This window comes from Chrysochloris asiatica, unplaced genomic scaffold (genome assembly GCF_000296735.1).
Source record: "Chrysochloris asiatica unplaced genomic scaffold, ChrAsi1.0 scaffold00053, whole genome shotgun sequence".
In the NCBI taxonomy this organism is placed as follows: Eukaryota; Metazoa; Chordata; class Mammalia; order Afrosoricida; family Chrysochloridae; genus Chrysochloris; species Chrysochloris asiatica.
The window spans coordinates 16,048,180-16,062,834 of NW_006408571.1; the positions used below are offsets into that span (position 1 = coordinate 16,048,180).

Here is a 14,655-nt window from a genome sequence, read left to right on the forward strand (position 1 = left end):
GATTCCTGAATAGAAATACCTTCCTCCACGTGATGACTGGGGCAGGCACAGCCCTCACCTCGCAGGACAGGTACACCTGTGCTCCAGAGAAGTTGTGAACATTCCGTGGTGGACTGATGATCACAGGAGCTAGGAGAAGAAGACAGGGAACGTTGACCATTTTCTGCCAGGTTCCAAGTACGGCACTTCACTCTAAAATTGTCCTGATTGCGGAGAGCAGCTGGGACGGACATGGAACATGAGAGTGAGGTGTCATGCCCGGAAATGGCGAGAGGAGGGGCAGCAGATGAACTGTCTCCACATAAAGAACACACTCTTGGCCAAGGTTATCATAGGAGACAGTTTCCTCAAGACCTGAAAGGCTGCCTAAGGTTTCCAAACCCATCGCCTTTGTTTTACCAACAGGGAAATGGGCTCCCAGAGAGGGACAGCAACTGCCCTGAGTCCCCCAGCATGCCTGGCAGAGCAGGAGTCTCCTCACACTCCCTCTCAGGGCTCCTTCCATGACCTGGCTGCCATCTGCTTACAGACTCCACTCAGCACTGAGGCGGCAAACTCAGGCACAGCCTGGTGTCATTTCACCAATGGCAAAGTCTCCCGGCAGATGGGATTTTGCCGCCCACATGGAGCGGGTTTCAACAGCACAGTGCAGAACAGCTGGACCCACCCTGGGAGGGGATCCCTGAGGTCCATTCAGGATGCCCATTTGTACATCACAGATGCACTGACGCTACAGGAAAGCCCTCCCTGCATCTCCCCCACCTCCCTACTCCGAAGGGCAGACCTACAGACAGAAAGCAGTAAGGGGACAGCGGAGGCACAGCCAGGCTGACCTGGTGAATCAGGGAGGTGTGGTTCTTCAGTGCAGCACATTACAGAGGGAGAGGAAGGATGTGGACTCTCTGGACGGGGTGGGATGAGTAGACAACCAGAGTCCAGAATCTTTGCTGGTACTTCACGGACTCAGCTTCCCTCTCTGTGTCTGCCTCTGCTCTGCTCACACTGGGACCAACAGAACCCTGCCAAGCTGCCTCAGCCTGGCATTCAAGGCCCCACTATACATGCTTCTACTGCCCCACTACCTGGTGCCTTCTGTGCCCTACCCGTTTCCCAGTGGAACACTGACCCACTCTGCCACATCCAGGAACGAGTGGTCTGTGCCTCTGATCTGCTGAGCCCAGCCTTGCAGTCTAGGTACTGACTCTCCCTGCACCAGACTGCAAGCTGGGGCCACCCTGGCAGCCAGCTCCAATGGAGACAGTGTGACGGGAGGCCTGGCAAAGGTAGTGTTCCTGACTCAGTATTCCTCATCTGTGAAATGGGGACAATTCCCTCTGCTTCACAGGGCTGCTGTGCTGATTAATGGTACAAATGATTCCAGTTGACATGAGGTAGAAGCATGGTCAGGAGCGGGATCAGGCGGCTGGATGAAGTTGTTGTTGTTAAGTGCCATCCAGTTGGTTCTGACTCATAGTAATCCTCTACGGGATTCCCAAGGAATGATTGGTGGGTTTGAACCGCCAACCTTGTGGTTCACAGTCCAGTACTGATCCTCCAGTGCCATACCAGGAGTTGTTGTTAAGTGCCATCACGTCAGGTCCGACCCATAGCAACTGTGTATAGAGTTTCTGAGGAGTGGCTGGTGAGCTCAAACTGTTGACCTTGTGGTTCAAACTGACTTTGCAGTCCAGCGCATTAGCCCAAAGCACCACACTAGAAGTAGCACATGACAAATAAAACCACCACACTGCAGAATCTATAATCTGGGGGACTTTTCCTGATGCTTCAAGGACACTTATGCTGCTCTCCATAGGCCTGTCCTAGAGGATGAAAAGGACCGTCCCCACCTGCACTGGACTGCAATGAAAACAGACAGCAAAGAGCTAAGGCCCTAAGAAATGAGAATAGTCTGGCCCCTCTGGACAGGCTGGGAAACTGACCCTATTTCAAGCTGGTGCCAATAAAAATCTCTGGGAAGATGTATAGAGCCAGAGTCTCAAACTGGAGAGCCACTCTGGCATCCTACTCCCCAGGATCCTATGACTGACCCTCTGTCATGTGCTCATCCAGCCTCCACTTGAATACCTCCTGTGATGCAGAGCTCACGCCTTTCCATCCTTGGGGGGTCTCTTTTAGTGAGAGGGCTTATTTTTACATGGAGCTGAGCTCCATCTCCCTGTAATCCCCACCTGTTAAGCTGAGTGATGCCCTCTGGAGTGCACAGCCTCCTGGGTCCCATCAGCCCTCCATGAATCTGAAAACAGGCTGTGCCCCCAGCCCCAGGCTGTTCTCCTCTGCCCCCACTGATTGGACAGACTCCTTCCTTTGTGCCTGGCTGACTGTCTGCCAAAGGATCCTGCTGCTATTCACCCCCAAGTATAGCTAAAGCCCCCAGTGCACTCAGGTTTTAGATGCCTAGCATATCCCAAGTGCCCCAGCATCTGCCTGACTGCTACAGAATCATGAGACCACCCTCTCTCGCAGGAGCCCATCTGCAATGACAAAGACAGTCTAATTTATTCCTATCCTCCCAGCAGCATCTCATCAGCCATACAAACGCTGCGAGGCAGCCTCCACGAGAGCCCAAACTGGTCCTCGAATGGCTCACGTTGGGAACAATCAGAACCACATTCTCCACCAAAGCTCTGTCTGGATCCCAAAGGAGTACTCATCAACACATTTTACCTTCATTCGTGTAAAGTCATAAATGTTAAATGAGGTTTCATCAGTCCCTTTCAGGCCTAAAGGAATAAACCAGTAAATCACATTTCATTGTTCTCTCTCTGCCTGCCTTTCCGGCCCCCTCTCTTTCAATAACTACAATTAAGAAAAAGTGTCTAGGAAATGCTGCCTTTGTCATGGACTTCCTGGTAGAAAATATACCTCTTTTACAAAGAGACCCCTGCTTTCAATGTTAAAATGGCATTTTAAATTTTTTATTTTAAAATTTACATACAGTAAAATGGGCTCTTTGGTGTACAGTGCTACAAGTTTTGACAAATGTATAGTCACATAACTACCATCGTAACCACGTTCTGCCAGCTTAAAAAATTCTTTTGTGCTGCTCTGCCGTAATAACCTTTTAAAAATGTATTTTAATAATGTTTTTTTTAATTTAAAGCATTTTTGTCGATAGTAGCTCCTTACAATCAATAACTGTACCAGTAATACTACTGTATTACTGTAAAACAGCAACGATAACACTGGCTAGCCTTACTGAGGGTCCTGGTGTGGCGTGGTAGGATCAGCACTGGACTGCTAGCTGCAAGGCTAGTGGTTCAAACCCACCTGCTGCTCCTTGGAAACCTTACACGTGATCCCTGAGTCGGAACCACCTGGACAACACTTAACAACGACAGCCCTCCTGTGTGCTCAGCAGTCCTCTCTGGCTTACAGGTAGTAACCCTTCGATCCCCCCACAATCTCACCAGATGGAGAAGCTAGCCACTGTTGCCATTGTTAGGTGCTGTCAAGTCAGTTGCTGACTCAAATCAAGCTCACATGACACAGTAGAACTGCCCCGTAGGGTTTTCTAGACTGTACTCTTTGTGGGGGCACATCACTCAGACTTTCTCCCATGGAACCCATAGGTGGGTTCAAATCGTCAACCTTTCCTTTAATACCAGACACTTTGCCACTGTGCCTCCAGTGCGCCTTGGCTCACGGTTCACCAGCCGTCAATGGTGGGGCAAAGCTATGAACCTAGGGGGCTGGCTCCAGATCTGTGCTGTTAACCACTGCCCCACTCCACCGTGCTTTCTCCTTAGAGGACATTTCCATGGACATTCCTCCTTTAATACTGCAAAACAGAAGCCTTTAGGTCCATTTTACAGATGAGAATACCAAGGCTTTGAAAACTGAAGTGCCTGATGGAGTTGGGACACAAACCCTGGCCTCAATTCCATTAACTTCCACACAGACTTAAAGTGCTGCCTTTTGAAGTAAAATATTTGTTGTCTGCATGGACTCCATTCCAGAGTAAGAGATTAGCCCTTTAGGGATTAATCCTTAGGGATTAGGAAACAGTTCTTGAGAAGACCCACGTGATTGACGATGTGGCCCTGAGCTCATTTTCCCCAAGGGCACATGGAATGCTCAATGTCCTGACACCATAGGCAGGAGGGGCAGTGTGGCAGACTGGGTGGGGAATCCCGATTTCAAATCCAGTCTCCCCCACATCCTAGAGCTGTAGCTTGGGTCTCAATGTCTTCTTTAAATTGCACTTCCTGCACCCATGCTCCAGGCTGTGTTAGGAACCAATGGCCTCATTGGGGAGATCAATATTTTACAAACTGTAAAAGGCTTCCAGAGGGCCCTGGGGACCCAGCAAGTTATGTTCCTCAAGGGCAGGCTCCCAGAAGCAATTCACATGCTAGAGGATCCTCTGGTGGAAGGGGCCAGCAACTGTCCCTGCTTAGAGGCCCCCGAGGCCATTAGCACCACCCTGAGCAGCCCAACACACAGTCCTTACTGTTTTAGGGCCACCACACTACCTGTCACCAACAAGGGTGGGAGTCACCAGGTGGTGGAGTTAACTCATTCCGTGGCTAACCAAATGATTGGAGGCTTGAGCTCACCTGCTCAGGTGCCTGGTGCTTCACAGGGATCTTGGTGACTGATTTTACTTCTGAAGAATTAGTCACCAAGATCCCTGTGGAGCACAGCTCTACTCTGTCACACATGGGGTTGTCATGAGTCAATAATGACTGGACTGGACAGCAACTGGCTGGACAAGTCACACCATTCTCCTGACACATCAACTTCATCTCTCTAGATCTTTCTTTCCTTCTTCTTTTTTTCCTAGCTCCTTCTTGCTAAATACTTGCTTCCAACAGTCCAGGAAGTGACAAAACAACATGAATCCACCCATTCAGTGGTGCCCAGCAGGTAACACAGATGTATACTCTCCCAGGAGGCAACAGCATGGGGTGTGCAAAATAGGATCAAAGGGGGACTCCAATGCCTGGGGTCCAGTCACAAACCACAAGAGATTGGGCACGCTCAAATAAAGGCAATGACCTGACCACCGCCTCCCATCGTCCGGGATGAAGGATGAGAGCCTTGTAATTGCATAATTAACTGCACCGCTCTGTACAAACGAAGGGATCGATGGGATTATTACAGTGTGCAGAGATCAGTCCCCCCACCCCACCCTGTGAAGTAAATTGGCTCTTGAAGGTCAGAATGAAAAATCTCCCAAATGCCTCTGAGATTTCTTTAAAGTTAATGGTGCTAGGGAAAGAAAGTAGAGCAAAGGTCATCCCCAGGACCCCATCTGCTTGCGTTTACAATCATAGAGACAAATTGTTTAATAATCAACGCGCTGAGCAGCCCTGATAATTTATGCTAATAGTCACGTACGATGTGAAACAAGAAACAGCTTAATCCTGTTCCCTGCAGCCTGTGCCTCAAACCCCCTCCCTTTGGCATGAAAGGCTTTCGAGCACGAGGCCCCTTCTTTGTCCCTCTCACAAAGTGGAGCTTGCTCCTGATCCTGGTTACCTGGTAACACGCGTCTAACACAGCCCCAGGCTTCTAATGGAGCTGGAATTTCAACCACGGTGAATTTTCTAAGAATTCAAGACATCCAGAGCACACTGAAGCCGCTGGGGCTCACAGCTTTGGAGAGCACTGGCAAGGGACCCAAACACAATACCATCTTGCTGTCTGCTGAGTCCCAGCTCAAACCCTCTTCCCAATGTTAACAAGTAATTCAGGGTGCACACACCAAGCAACCCAACCTTTTAAAGCAATGACATTAACAATGACAATAACACCCCTAATAATCATTATTGAACAAGGAGCCACGGTAGTGCTGTAGTTTAGGAATTGGCTGCTAACCACGTGGTTAGCAGTTGAACTCACCTGTCGCTCCACAGGAGAAAGATGAGGCTACCTGCTTCGGATCCTTCAAGACGCCTCTCAGATGCTTCCCTGCTCCTTTTAGGAGCCTAATTGTTGTTACTGGCTGCCATCTAGTCAGCCCCTGACTCATGGTGACTGCACGCACTGTGATCGGCTTTCCTTGGCTGACATTTTCAACAGTATATTGCCAGGCCGTTATTCCTAGTCTGTCTTAGTCTAGAAGCTCCTTGTCCACTAAAACCTGTTCAACTTCACAGCAACATGTAAACTGTCACCAGCAAACAGATGGTGGCTACACATGAGGGACACTGGCCAGGAACCAAACCTTGGTCTCCTACATGGAAGGCCAAGAATCCTGTCATTGAACCATCGGGAACCATTCTCTACAGCTAAGGAGCGGGACAAGCAGCACACCACAGGGACAAACAGGAAAGCTGATCCAGACTGGGAAACCCTCAAAATTCCATCACATAAACGCCAGTCCATTTGTGGCCCCTTTAAAATTAGACTGTCAGCAGGCTACAGGTGTATGGCACTGGTCTCAAGAGAAGCAGAGAAGCCCAGGTTATAGCCCACCTCAGCCAGGAACTAGCTGTGTGGCCCTGCAGAATTCTCTTCTCCACGCTTTGGTTTTTCCCTTCTATAAAATGGAAGTGAGAGCTGGCTAGAGTAGCTGTAAAGCTCGAGTCATAACATGGCTGAATATGTGATTCCACTAGGAAGAAACAATTCACGCATGGCAGCATAGTGTGTCTTCGATAAAAGGTTATCAATAAAATGATTACAGGTAGTCCCCATCTTACAACATATACGAGTTACAATGAACCACACATGTTAGGCCATTAAAACAACAACAACAAAAATGATTTGTGACCTTATCCAGAGAAGCAGCAACACCAGAGATGGAGGCAGATATGAGGACATGGAGAGATAGAGCAGCTGAGGACTCTAGACTCATGGAAAGAGAAAGGCTGTGTGTTGGCGGCCAGGAGGCAGGCTTGCAGAATGTGCCCTTTGGTTGTTTAAATGATTATATATTCCTGAGTGTTTCTCTGTACATCCCCACCCCACCCCCCAAAAGAAACAGAGGGAATAGAAGCAAATACTGTTGAATGGGGATTGTAATCATTGCAATGAAACGATGAAGTGTAAAGCCAATGTTCTCCCATGTAAACTATCACTTAATTCACATTAAAAAAAAAAAAATCTGTGTTTTTCTATTCATGTATTAAAATAGATCTGTAGGGTTATATGAAATGTTTCCAAGCCTCAAAGAAAAATAAAGATAGGATTTATAAAAATACTGATGATAAAAGGCAGTAATAATAAAACTCAGGAGCTCTGTTGTTACAAGTCAGGTTGCTAACCTCCAAGATCAGCAGTTCGAAACTACCAGTGGTTCTGCAGGAAAAAGATTAGGCTTTCTGCTCCCGTAAAGATTTACAGTCTTGGAAAGCTCGTACAGGGTCGGTATGAGTCAGAATCAATTCCACGGCATATAACCACCACAACCAATAACAAAAATTAAAAAACAAAGGAGGTATTCGACTTACCTCAGAACCAACTTGCAAAAGAGTCATTGGAACGGAATCCCGTTGTATGCTGGGGGTCACCTGTACTCTCACTATTACACATTTCAGGGTGTCTCAGGGCCAAGGAGGAAGGGCCATCATTTAGATCCAAACCCACTGTTTCCAAACGCCCTTCAGAGCAATGTGTGAAAACACTTCCTGACTCTGTGAGGAACCCAATAAATATTTACCGAGGCCTCATTCCTCTAAAGGCAGGCGGCTCAGTTATTGAAGGAGTTGGTGAGAAGCTGGATTTTATTACCAGTGTTGAAACAGAACAGCTGCTTCAGCAACTCAGTCTCTTTTCCTTCCCGCAGGGCCCCAAAGGGCATTGTTAAAAAGTGCTCCCGCTGCGTGGTCCAAATAAAGGATGGCACTGGGGCAGCTTGCAATGAAGGGCTGCCTTGGCTAGGAAAAATAACGCCCCTGTCCGCACCTTATGATTTACTAGGACACAAAAGCAAGGGCCACACAGTGTGTGTGGCTCAGAACAAGAAACTGTTGCAGGAGAGCAGCGACCAGGTCTGTGGTGGATGACCCAAATTCTGGCAGAAGCACAGCTCTTGGAGATCTGGTGCCTGTCACTAATGGGATCGTGACAATCGGCTTCTGAATTGCCTCCATTTGGCCCCTGCACATCTTTACTCTGGGGGCCTGTGCCTGGAGGGGGGGGAATCAGAGTGGAGGAGCTGTCACATTTACTTGTCATTTGGTAATTTTCAATGAATTAGGGGTATGGGGTTCCTATCTGCCATCTGGCCTCACTCTGGTAACTATGGCAACCGCCATCTGCCTGACTTAGAACTATCAAGTCCTGTCCCAAAAGAAGACCAAGCAGGGTGTAAGGAACCTGGAGCTGTCCAGGACAAGTTCTCTGCCCTCACTGGGTCTGTCTCCTCTTTATAGGAATATGTTTGCTCTAAATGTCCTGTGGTGTCTTTTTTTTTTTTTTTAGAAAGAACACTCCAGGGAGACACTGTCTGAGTCCAAGAGCACCGTACAAATTCACAGATTCTGGGTACGCCATTTCTTATGAATCTCACAGACAGATCTGACAGTGCTACCTGCCTTGAGAGAAAGCAAACTGCTTGTGAATGAACTGCTGAGGAAAGCAGAATGTAAACCATGTCACAGGAACAAAAAGAAGGAAGGAGAGAATGAACTGTTTCAATGTCACGGGGCAGAGAAAAGGTTCAAGGTAGAAAGGGCTTCAAGGCCATTTCATAGGACTAGCATGACCCAGAGAGGGAAAGGAACTGGCCTAAGGTCACACAGAGAACTGGCAGGACACCAACCAGCTCTCTCTTCCAGGTGCAGCACCAGTTGGAAATGGCCAACAGTGATGGCCTGTGCTCTTGAGGCTGCCTCAATAGGGCATGCATTGTTTTGTTTTCCCAACAGGAAGCTTCCTGCCCAGTCTCCTGGACTCTACATCTATCTGGAATGCTTGAGGGAAATTGCACACTAGATACTTCTTAGGGCAAAAGGTCCCAATGAGCCAGGTCTGTATGGTCAAATCAATTACTCACTGAGGGTCCTACCCCATACCCAGGCTTCCTAGTTGGAGTTGAAGTCAGTGCACTGATTTAGATCTTTAAGTGTGGACTAGGTCCCAGGCCCAGGTCAGAACAGAACTCTCCCTCAAACGTGAACTTCAGTATCTAAATCATGGGCTACAGGCTCACTAACTCTGAACTCTCAGAATTGTTGTTAATTGAAAGTCATTGGTTTATTCTCTTTTCTTTTTAAAATTATCCAGAGCTGGCTTTACAGTCATGTTCAGAAAGCTTAAGTTCCTAGAACACTAGAAATTCATTCAAAAATTTCTTAACGTTCTATTCCTTTACATATGGTGGGCCTTTCCAAATTATGTAAACTGAAGGATAAGCAATGGACTAATAACCTCAAGATTGGCAGTTCAAATCCACCGGCCACTCCTTGAAAACCCTACACAGGGTTGCTATGAGTTGGAACGGATTCAATGGCACCCAAAAACAGTACAATGCCTCTGAGAGCGCCAGTCTTTTCTGAGTTTAGGTCTCCAAATGTCTTACCTGGTCACCCTCAGGTCCCCCAGCTGAGCCCCCAGTCTGGAATTCCTATAGCACCTTCCTCCTCCCTCTTCCCTCTCTCTCTATTCAACAACCATACCAGCCTAGGCCTGGTGATGCCAGCCCCAGCAGGGAGCTCACCAAAGGACACAGAATCCCCACCCCCAAACTCCCAAACATGTCAGGTTTGAAAATAACTGCTCCAGTAGGTACTTGGTGGTGGTAGTATCCCTCCGATTCAGTTCGGATTCACCCATCCTCTATAGGATTTTTCAGGCTGTAAATCTTTACAGAAGAAGAAAGCCTCATCTTTCTCCTGTGGAGCGGCAGGCAGATTCAAACTGCTGACCTCAAAGTTAGCAGCCTAACTCGTAACCCACTATGCTACCAAGGCTCCTTCCAGCAGGTACTTCTTGTTTTTGTTAGGGGTCATCGAGTCGGTACCGACTCATAGCGACCCTATGCGCAACAGAACGAAACATGCCCAGTCCTGGGCCAACCTCACAATTGTTGCCACTCTAGGGTCACCAAAATTCCGACCTGCTTTGAGTGAAGGTCCTGGATGCGGATTCCCATCCCCATCTTCCAGGGCACGAAAGAAACTAACAATATTGCTTTCGAAGGAGAAAGTGAGGCCCAGCAGCCGCTGTTTAGGCCTGTGAGGTTCTGCTTTGGCCAACCCCAGCCAAACTCACCGAACTCGCAGGGGCCATCGCGCGCCTTGTGCAGGTGGCGGAGGTGAGCGCGGGGCGCGTGGCGGGCGCGCAGCCGCAGCGCACAGACGCTAGGGTAAGAACGGCCGTCGGAGCCACAGACGGCGCCGCGCTGCGCGCACACACAGAGCCCGGTGCCCTCGGGCGCCGCCCCGGTGGCGCGGCTGGCGCACACTAGACCAGGACCACATCGTGCACCGGCCCGACCCCCGCAGCTCGCGCCCTCCGCGCCTAGGCACAGAGCGCAGCAGCCGCACTCGTCGCGCGCCGCGATCCCGGGCGCGGGGCAGCGCGCGGGGACCAGGCAGTGCTCCGGACGGCACGGACCGCACTCGGGGTGTCGGCCGCCTGCGCCGTGGAGTCCGAGGCTTGCGGCCAGCTGCGGTAGGAGCAAAAGCAGCAGCGGGAAGAGCGCTGGAGATCGCGGCATGTTCTACTCCGGGTCGTCAGTGGCGCCTGTTCTCCGAGCTCCGCTCTGTTCTCCGCGCGGCACAGCCACTCCGCCCGCCCCGCGGCCGCTGATTGGCCGGGTCTGCACCGCGGGGCGCCCGCAGAAGGCTGCCAGAGCCCAGAGCAAGCGGGTCGGTGTGCTCTCCGTATGGGCCACGGCTCGGAGCTGAAGGGATATCCTGAGACCCGCTGTCCTACACTCTTTGGAGTCTTGGGGAAACCGAGACCCAGTTGGGTCAGGAACTAAACGGAGGACACTATGATAGATCCGGGACTGGATGTTCCAGGATCCAAGACTGGCTCCAAATATGCCCCCTTAATCCTCACAGAAGGATGCACTGTTTTATTTTATTTTGCATTTAGCAGTTTTCACGTTTAGTTTTGAAAAGGACTCTCGTTGCTATGGAGTCGATTCTGGCTCGTAACGACCCTATAGGACAGAGTAGAACTGCCCCATAGGGTTTTCTAAGCTGCTATGGCTCTGTGTGTTAATGTGCTGGGCTGCAAGGTCGGTGGTTCAAGCTCATCAGCTGCTCCTTGGAAACCCTATATAGCGTCGCTATGAGTCGGAACCGACTTGCTGGCACTTAACAGCAACTATCTTTAGGGGATTATTCGTCTGCCAAGCTTTCAGTTAGCAACCTGGCTTAACCGCTATGCCACTAGGGTTCTTTGCGGAACTCCTGGAGCTGGAGAAAGTCCTTGCAGCATGGGAGGACCAGCTATAGCGTCTCTGGATGTTGTCCATTTTATCTCTCAAGCCCAGTTCCTTCCCAGTTTGCAGTTTCCTAAGGGGAGTCACAGCCCAAAAAAGGAGTCCCTGCAGAGACCACAGTATATGGCGGTCAGAGAAGGGTCAGCTGCTTGCTTGCACCAGCTCTCCCCATATAAATCGCTGCAAAGAGCAAGGATGATCAGGCCTCCTTGGGGATGGAGAGGTGGTGGGGAGGATTATATACAATTATCTGGGTAACACACTCAGCATAGCTCTTAGTATTTATTAATGATTACTTTCAACCAGGAGACTGCTGCCTTTACCTGGAATGGCCTTTTTTAAAAGTGTTCATAGTGTGACTCTTTCACCCCATCCTATGAATCTCTCCTAAGAAAATAATCACTATGGGTAAAGACTCCTTCCTGGGCCTGGGCACTCTAGCAAACATTTGGAAACAACCTAAATGCCTACCAGTAGGCAATGATTAGATTAATCATTGTGTATTCAACAATGGAGGCTTATGTGGGCCTTGAAAGTAAGATAGGCGATATAGGTTAATTTAAATGATAAATGTTGATAAATGGATTATTTAGTAGTGAAAATGGCAACTATGAAGTGAATGTCTAGTATGGTGGCATATTTGTAAATATATGGATGTGTATGTATGCAGAAATTGAAGATTGTCAAATAATATGAAGGAAATGCTTAAAATAAAAACACAAGATATGAGAACAGAAGAGATTTATCAAACAAATTCCATGTTGCTTCTCAGGGATGTCCTTCCTATAAGTTCAAACTTTCTAATGATCATGGCTGTTCATCAAAGAGAGAATGGGCTGTTCCAGAGGTAGTGAGCTCCCCATCAGTGGAGGAATTCAAGGGCAAGTCATGTCAAGGAGAGTGTGTGTAGGGTGTCACAGTTTCGAATAGGGGGTTAGGTTGTTATTGTTAGCTGCCAGGTTGGTTCCCACTCATAGTGACCCTTTGCACAACAGAATGAAACACTGCCCAGTCCTGAATTATCTTCACAATTGTTAACACTTGAGTTCATTGCTGCTTCCACTGTGTCAATCCATTTTTGGGGGGTCTTCCTCTTTTTCAACAACCCTCCACTTTACTGAGTATGATGTCTCTCTCCAGAGACTGGTCCCTCCTGAATATGTCTGAAGTATGAGAGACGAAGTCTCATCATCCTGACTTCTAAAGACGATGTTCACTTCTTCCAACACAAATGTGTTTATTCTTCTGGCAGCCCATGATATTTTTACTATTCTTCTCCAACACCGTAACTCAAATGCATCAATGCATCTACTGTCTTCCTTATTCATTGTCCAACTTCCATATGAGGCAATTGAAAATGCCATGGCTTGGGTCAGTCACACCTTAGTCTTCAAACTGACAACTTTGCTCTGGAACACTTTAAAGAGTCTTGTGCAGAAGTCCTTAAATCTCTCAGATTGAGCCATGATTCCCATAGTATAGTACATGATGCTGAGACCTGGCCTGGACAAATCCTGCCTGTGATTAGCAATAAATACATACAGGAATGATTTGCCTGCTTTTTATGCAAACAATGAGGAAGCAGTAACTGAGAGGGTGTCATTACGTGAAGGTAAGACAGGTGGGGATACACAGCTGAAAGGGGAACATTTACATATGATCTACATGCCTTTGAAGTGGTAGGGAGTGCATCATGTCTATGCATGGCAGCTCTGGGAATTAAAAGCAGGAGACTCATTTCCCAACCCCGAGCCTGTGGTATTGAAGTCCGGGTGCCTGGAAGGAGAAAATATTCTAAAGCAGAGAAGGTGATTAGTGTCCTTGTCTTTTTTCCTCTCCTTTCTAAAGTGTGTGTTTGATATATATGCAGTAAATATAGCATAAAGCAATTGCCATTGCAACACGTACATTAATTCAGTGACATTAATTGCTTCCATTATGTTGTGCAATCACCACAACATATTCAGTTTCTTAACAAAAACTCTGTGCATTTTACTGTGGAAGGAAGCCCCACAGCCCAGCGGATGTGCTAGCTCTTTTACCTCTGTTAGTCTCCAGAGTGCCAATTAATACTGTGGGCTACACTTGTGTTTCCCGTAGGACAAAGGAGAAAAGAGGGAACCAAATTCTCCAGGCGGGAAAGGAATTGAGGTGCCTCTGTTGTCCAGCAGGTGGCAAACTCCCAGCAACCAGGTCCTCCAAGAGAGTAAGCCACAGTGATGGCTATGATTTTCCAGGTTCACTTCTCACAGCCTGCAGGAAGGGGAGGCTGGCTAATGCCGGTTCAGAGGGAATACACACACAAATGCAGCAGCTGCTGAAGTGAGTGTGAAGGCCCAATCCCTTCATTCCCCCACAAACATAGAGATGAGTGGCAGACGATCCCTGTTCTTTAGAAGTTTCCATGCAGAGAAGAGGAACTATGCAAGCAAAGGGCCCTCCACAAACCGGCCAGGGATTTGAATCTCAAGCTTAATGTTCAGATCATTCATAGATGGCCCCCAGCCAGGTTGCAGGACCTGAAATCCTTGTCTCCCCCCCTCTGTTCCTGAACAGCCAAGTAGACACAGCCGTGTTTCTAAGGGGAAGCACAGTGAAACAGTTGTTATCTTTGTTGTTAAGTGCCATTGAGTCAGTTCTAACCCATAGCAACCATGTCTGTATAGGGTTTCTGAGGAGCAGCTGGTGAGCTTGAACCTCCAACCTTGCAATTCAAACCAACTTTGCAGTCCTGCGCATTAACCCAGAGCAGGACTCTTGTGAAACAAACATTGGGTGGGACTTACGGTTGTTGTTGTTAGGTGCATTACATGAAGTTATGGAAGGTGGAGACTCAGCAACTCTTAGCCACCCAATGCACAACAGAACGAAACACTGCCTGGTCCTGTGCCAACTTCACAATTTTTGCTACTTTTGCGTCCATTGCTGCTGCCATTGTGTCAATCCATCTAGTTGGGGGTCTTCCTCTTTTTCTCTGACCCTCCACTTTATCAAACATCATAGCCTTCTCCAGGGACTGTCCCTCCTGATAAGATGTCCCAAGTGTGAGAGACAAAGTCTTGCCACTCTGGCTTCTAAGGAGCACTCTGGCTGTACTTCTTCCAATACAAATCTGTTTGCTCTTTTGGCAGTCCATGGTACTTTTAATATTGTTTTCCAACACCATAACTCAAATGCATCAATTCTTCTAAGGTCTTCCTTATTCACTGTCCAACTTTCACATGCATATGAGGTTATTGAAAATACCATGGCTTGGGTCAGGCGCACCTTAGGCTTCAAGCTGACATCTT

General features: G+C 48.3%; 2 protein-coding genes across 2 annotated transcripts in view; one reads left to right on the forward strand and one right to left on the reverse strand.

Moving 5' to 3' along the window:
• The window catches only part of IGFBPL1 (insulin-like growth factor binding protein-like 1), a 15,179-nt gene extending 4,549 nt beyond the window's left edge, over positions 1-10,630 (reverse strand). Inside the window, exons 1-2 of the mRNA XM_006863188.1 lie at positions 10,183-10,630; positions 20-129 (exon numbers count right to left, since the gene is read on the reverse strand). Coding sequence (XP_006863250.1) covers positions 20-129; positions 10,183-10,630 — 558 coding nt within the window. The remainder of the gene's footprint in view (positions 1-19; positions 130-10,182) is intronic.
• LOC102826627 (stimulated by retinoic acid gene 6 protein homolog) overlaps positions 10,629-14,655 on the forward strand; it is a 54,573-nt gene continuing 50,546 nt past the window's right edge. The window contains exon 1 of the mRNA XM_006863189.1: positions 10,629-10,785. Coding sequence (XP_006863251.1) covers positions 10,629-10,785 — 157 coding nt within the window. The remainder of the gene's footprint in view (positions 10,786-14,655) is intronic.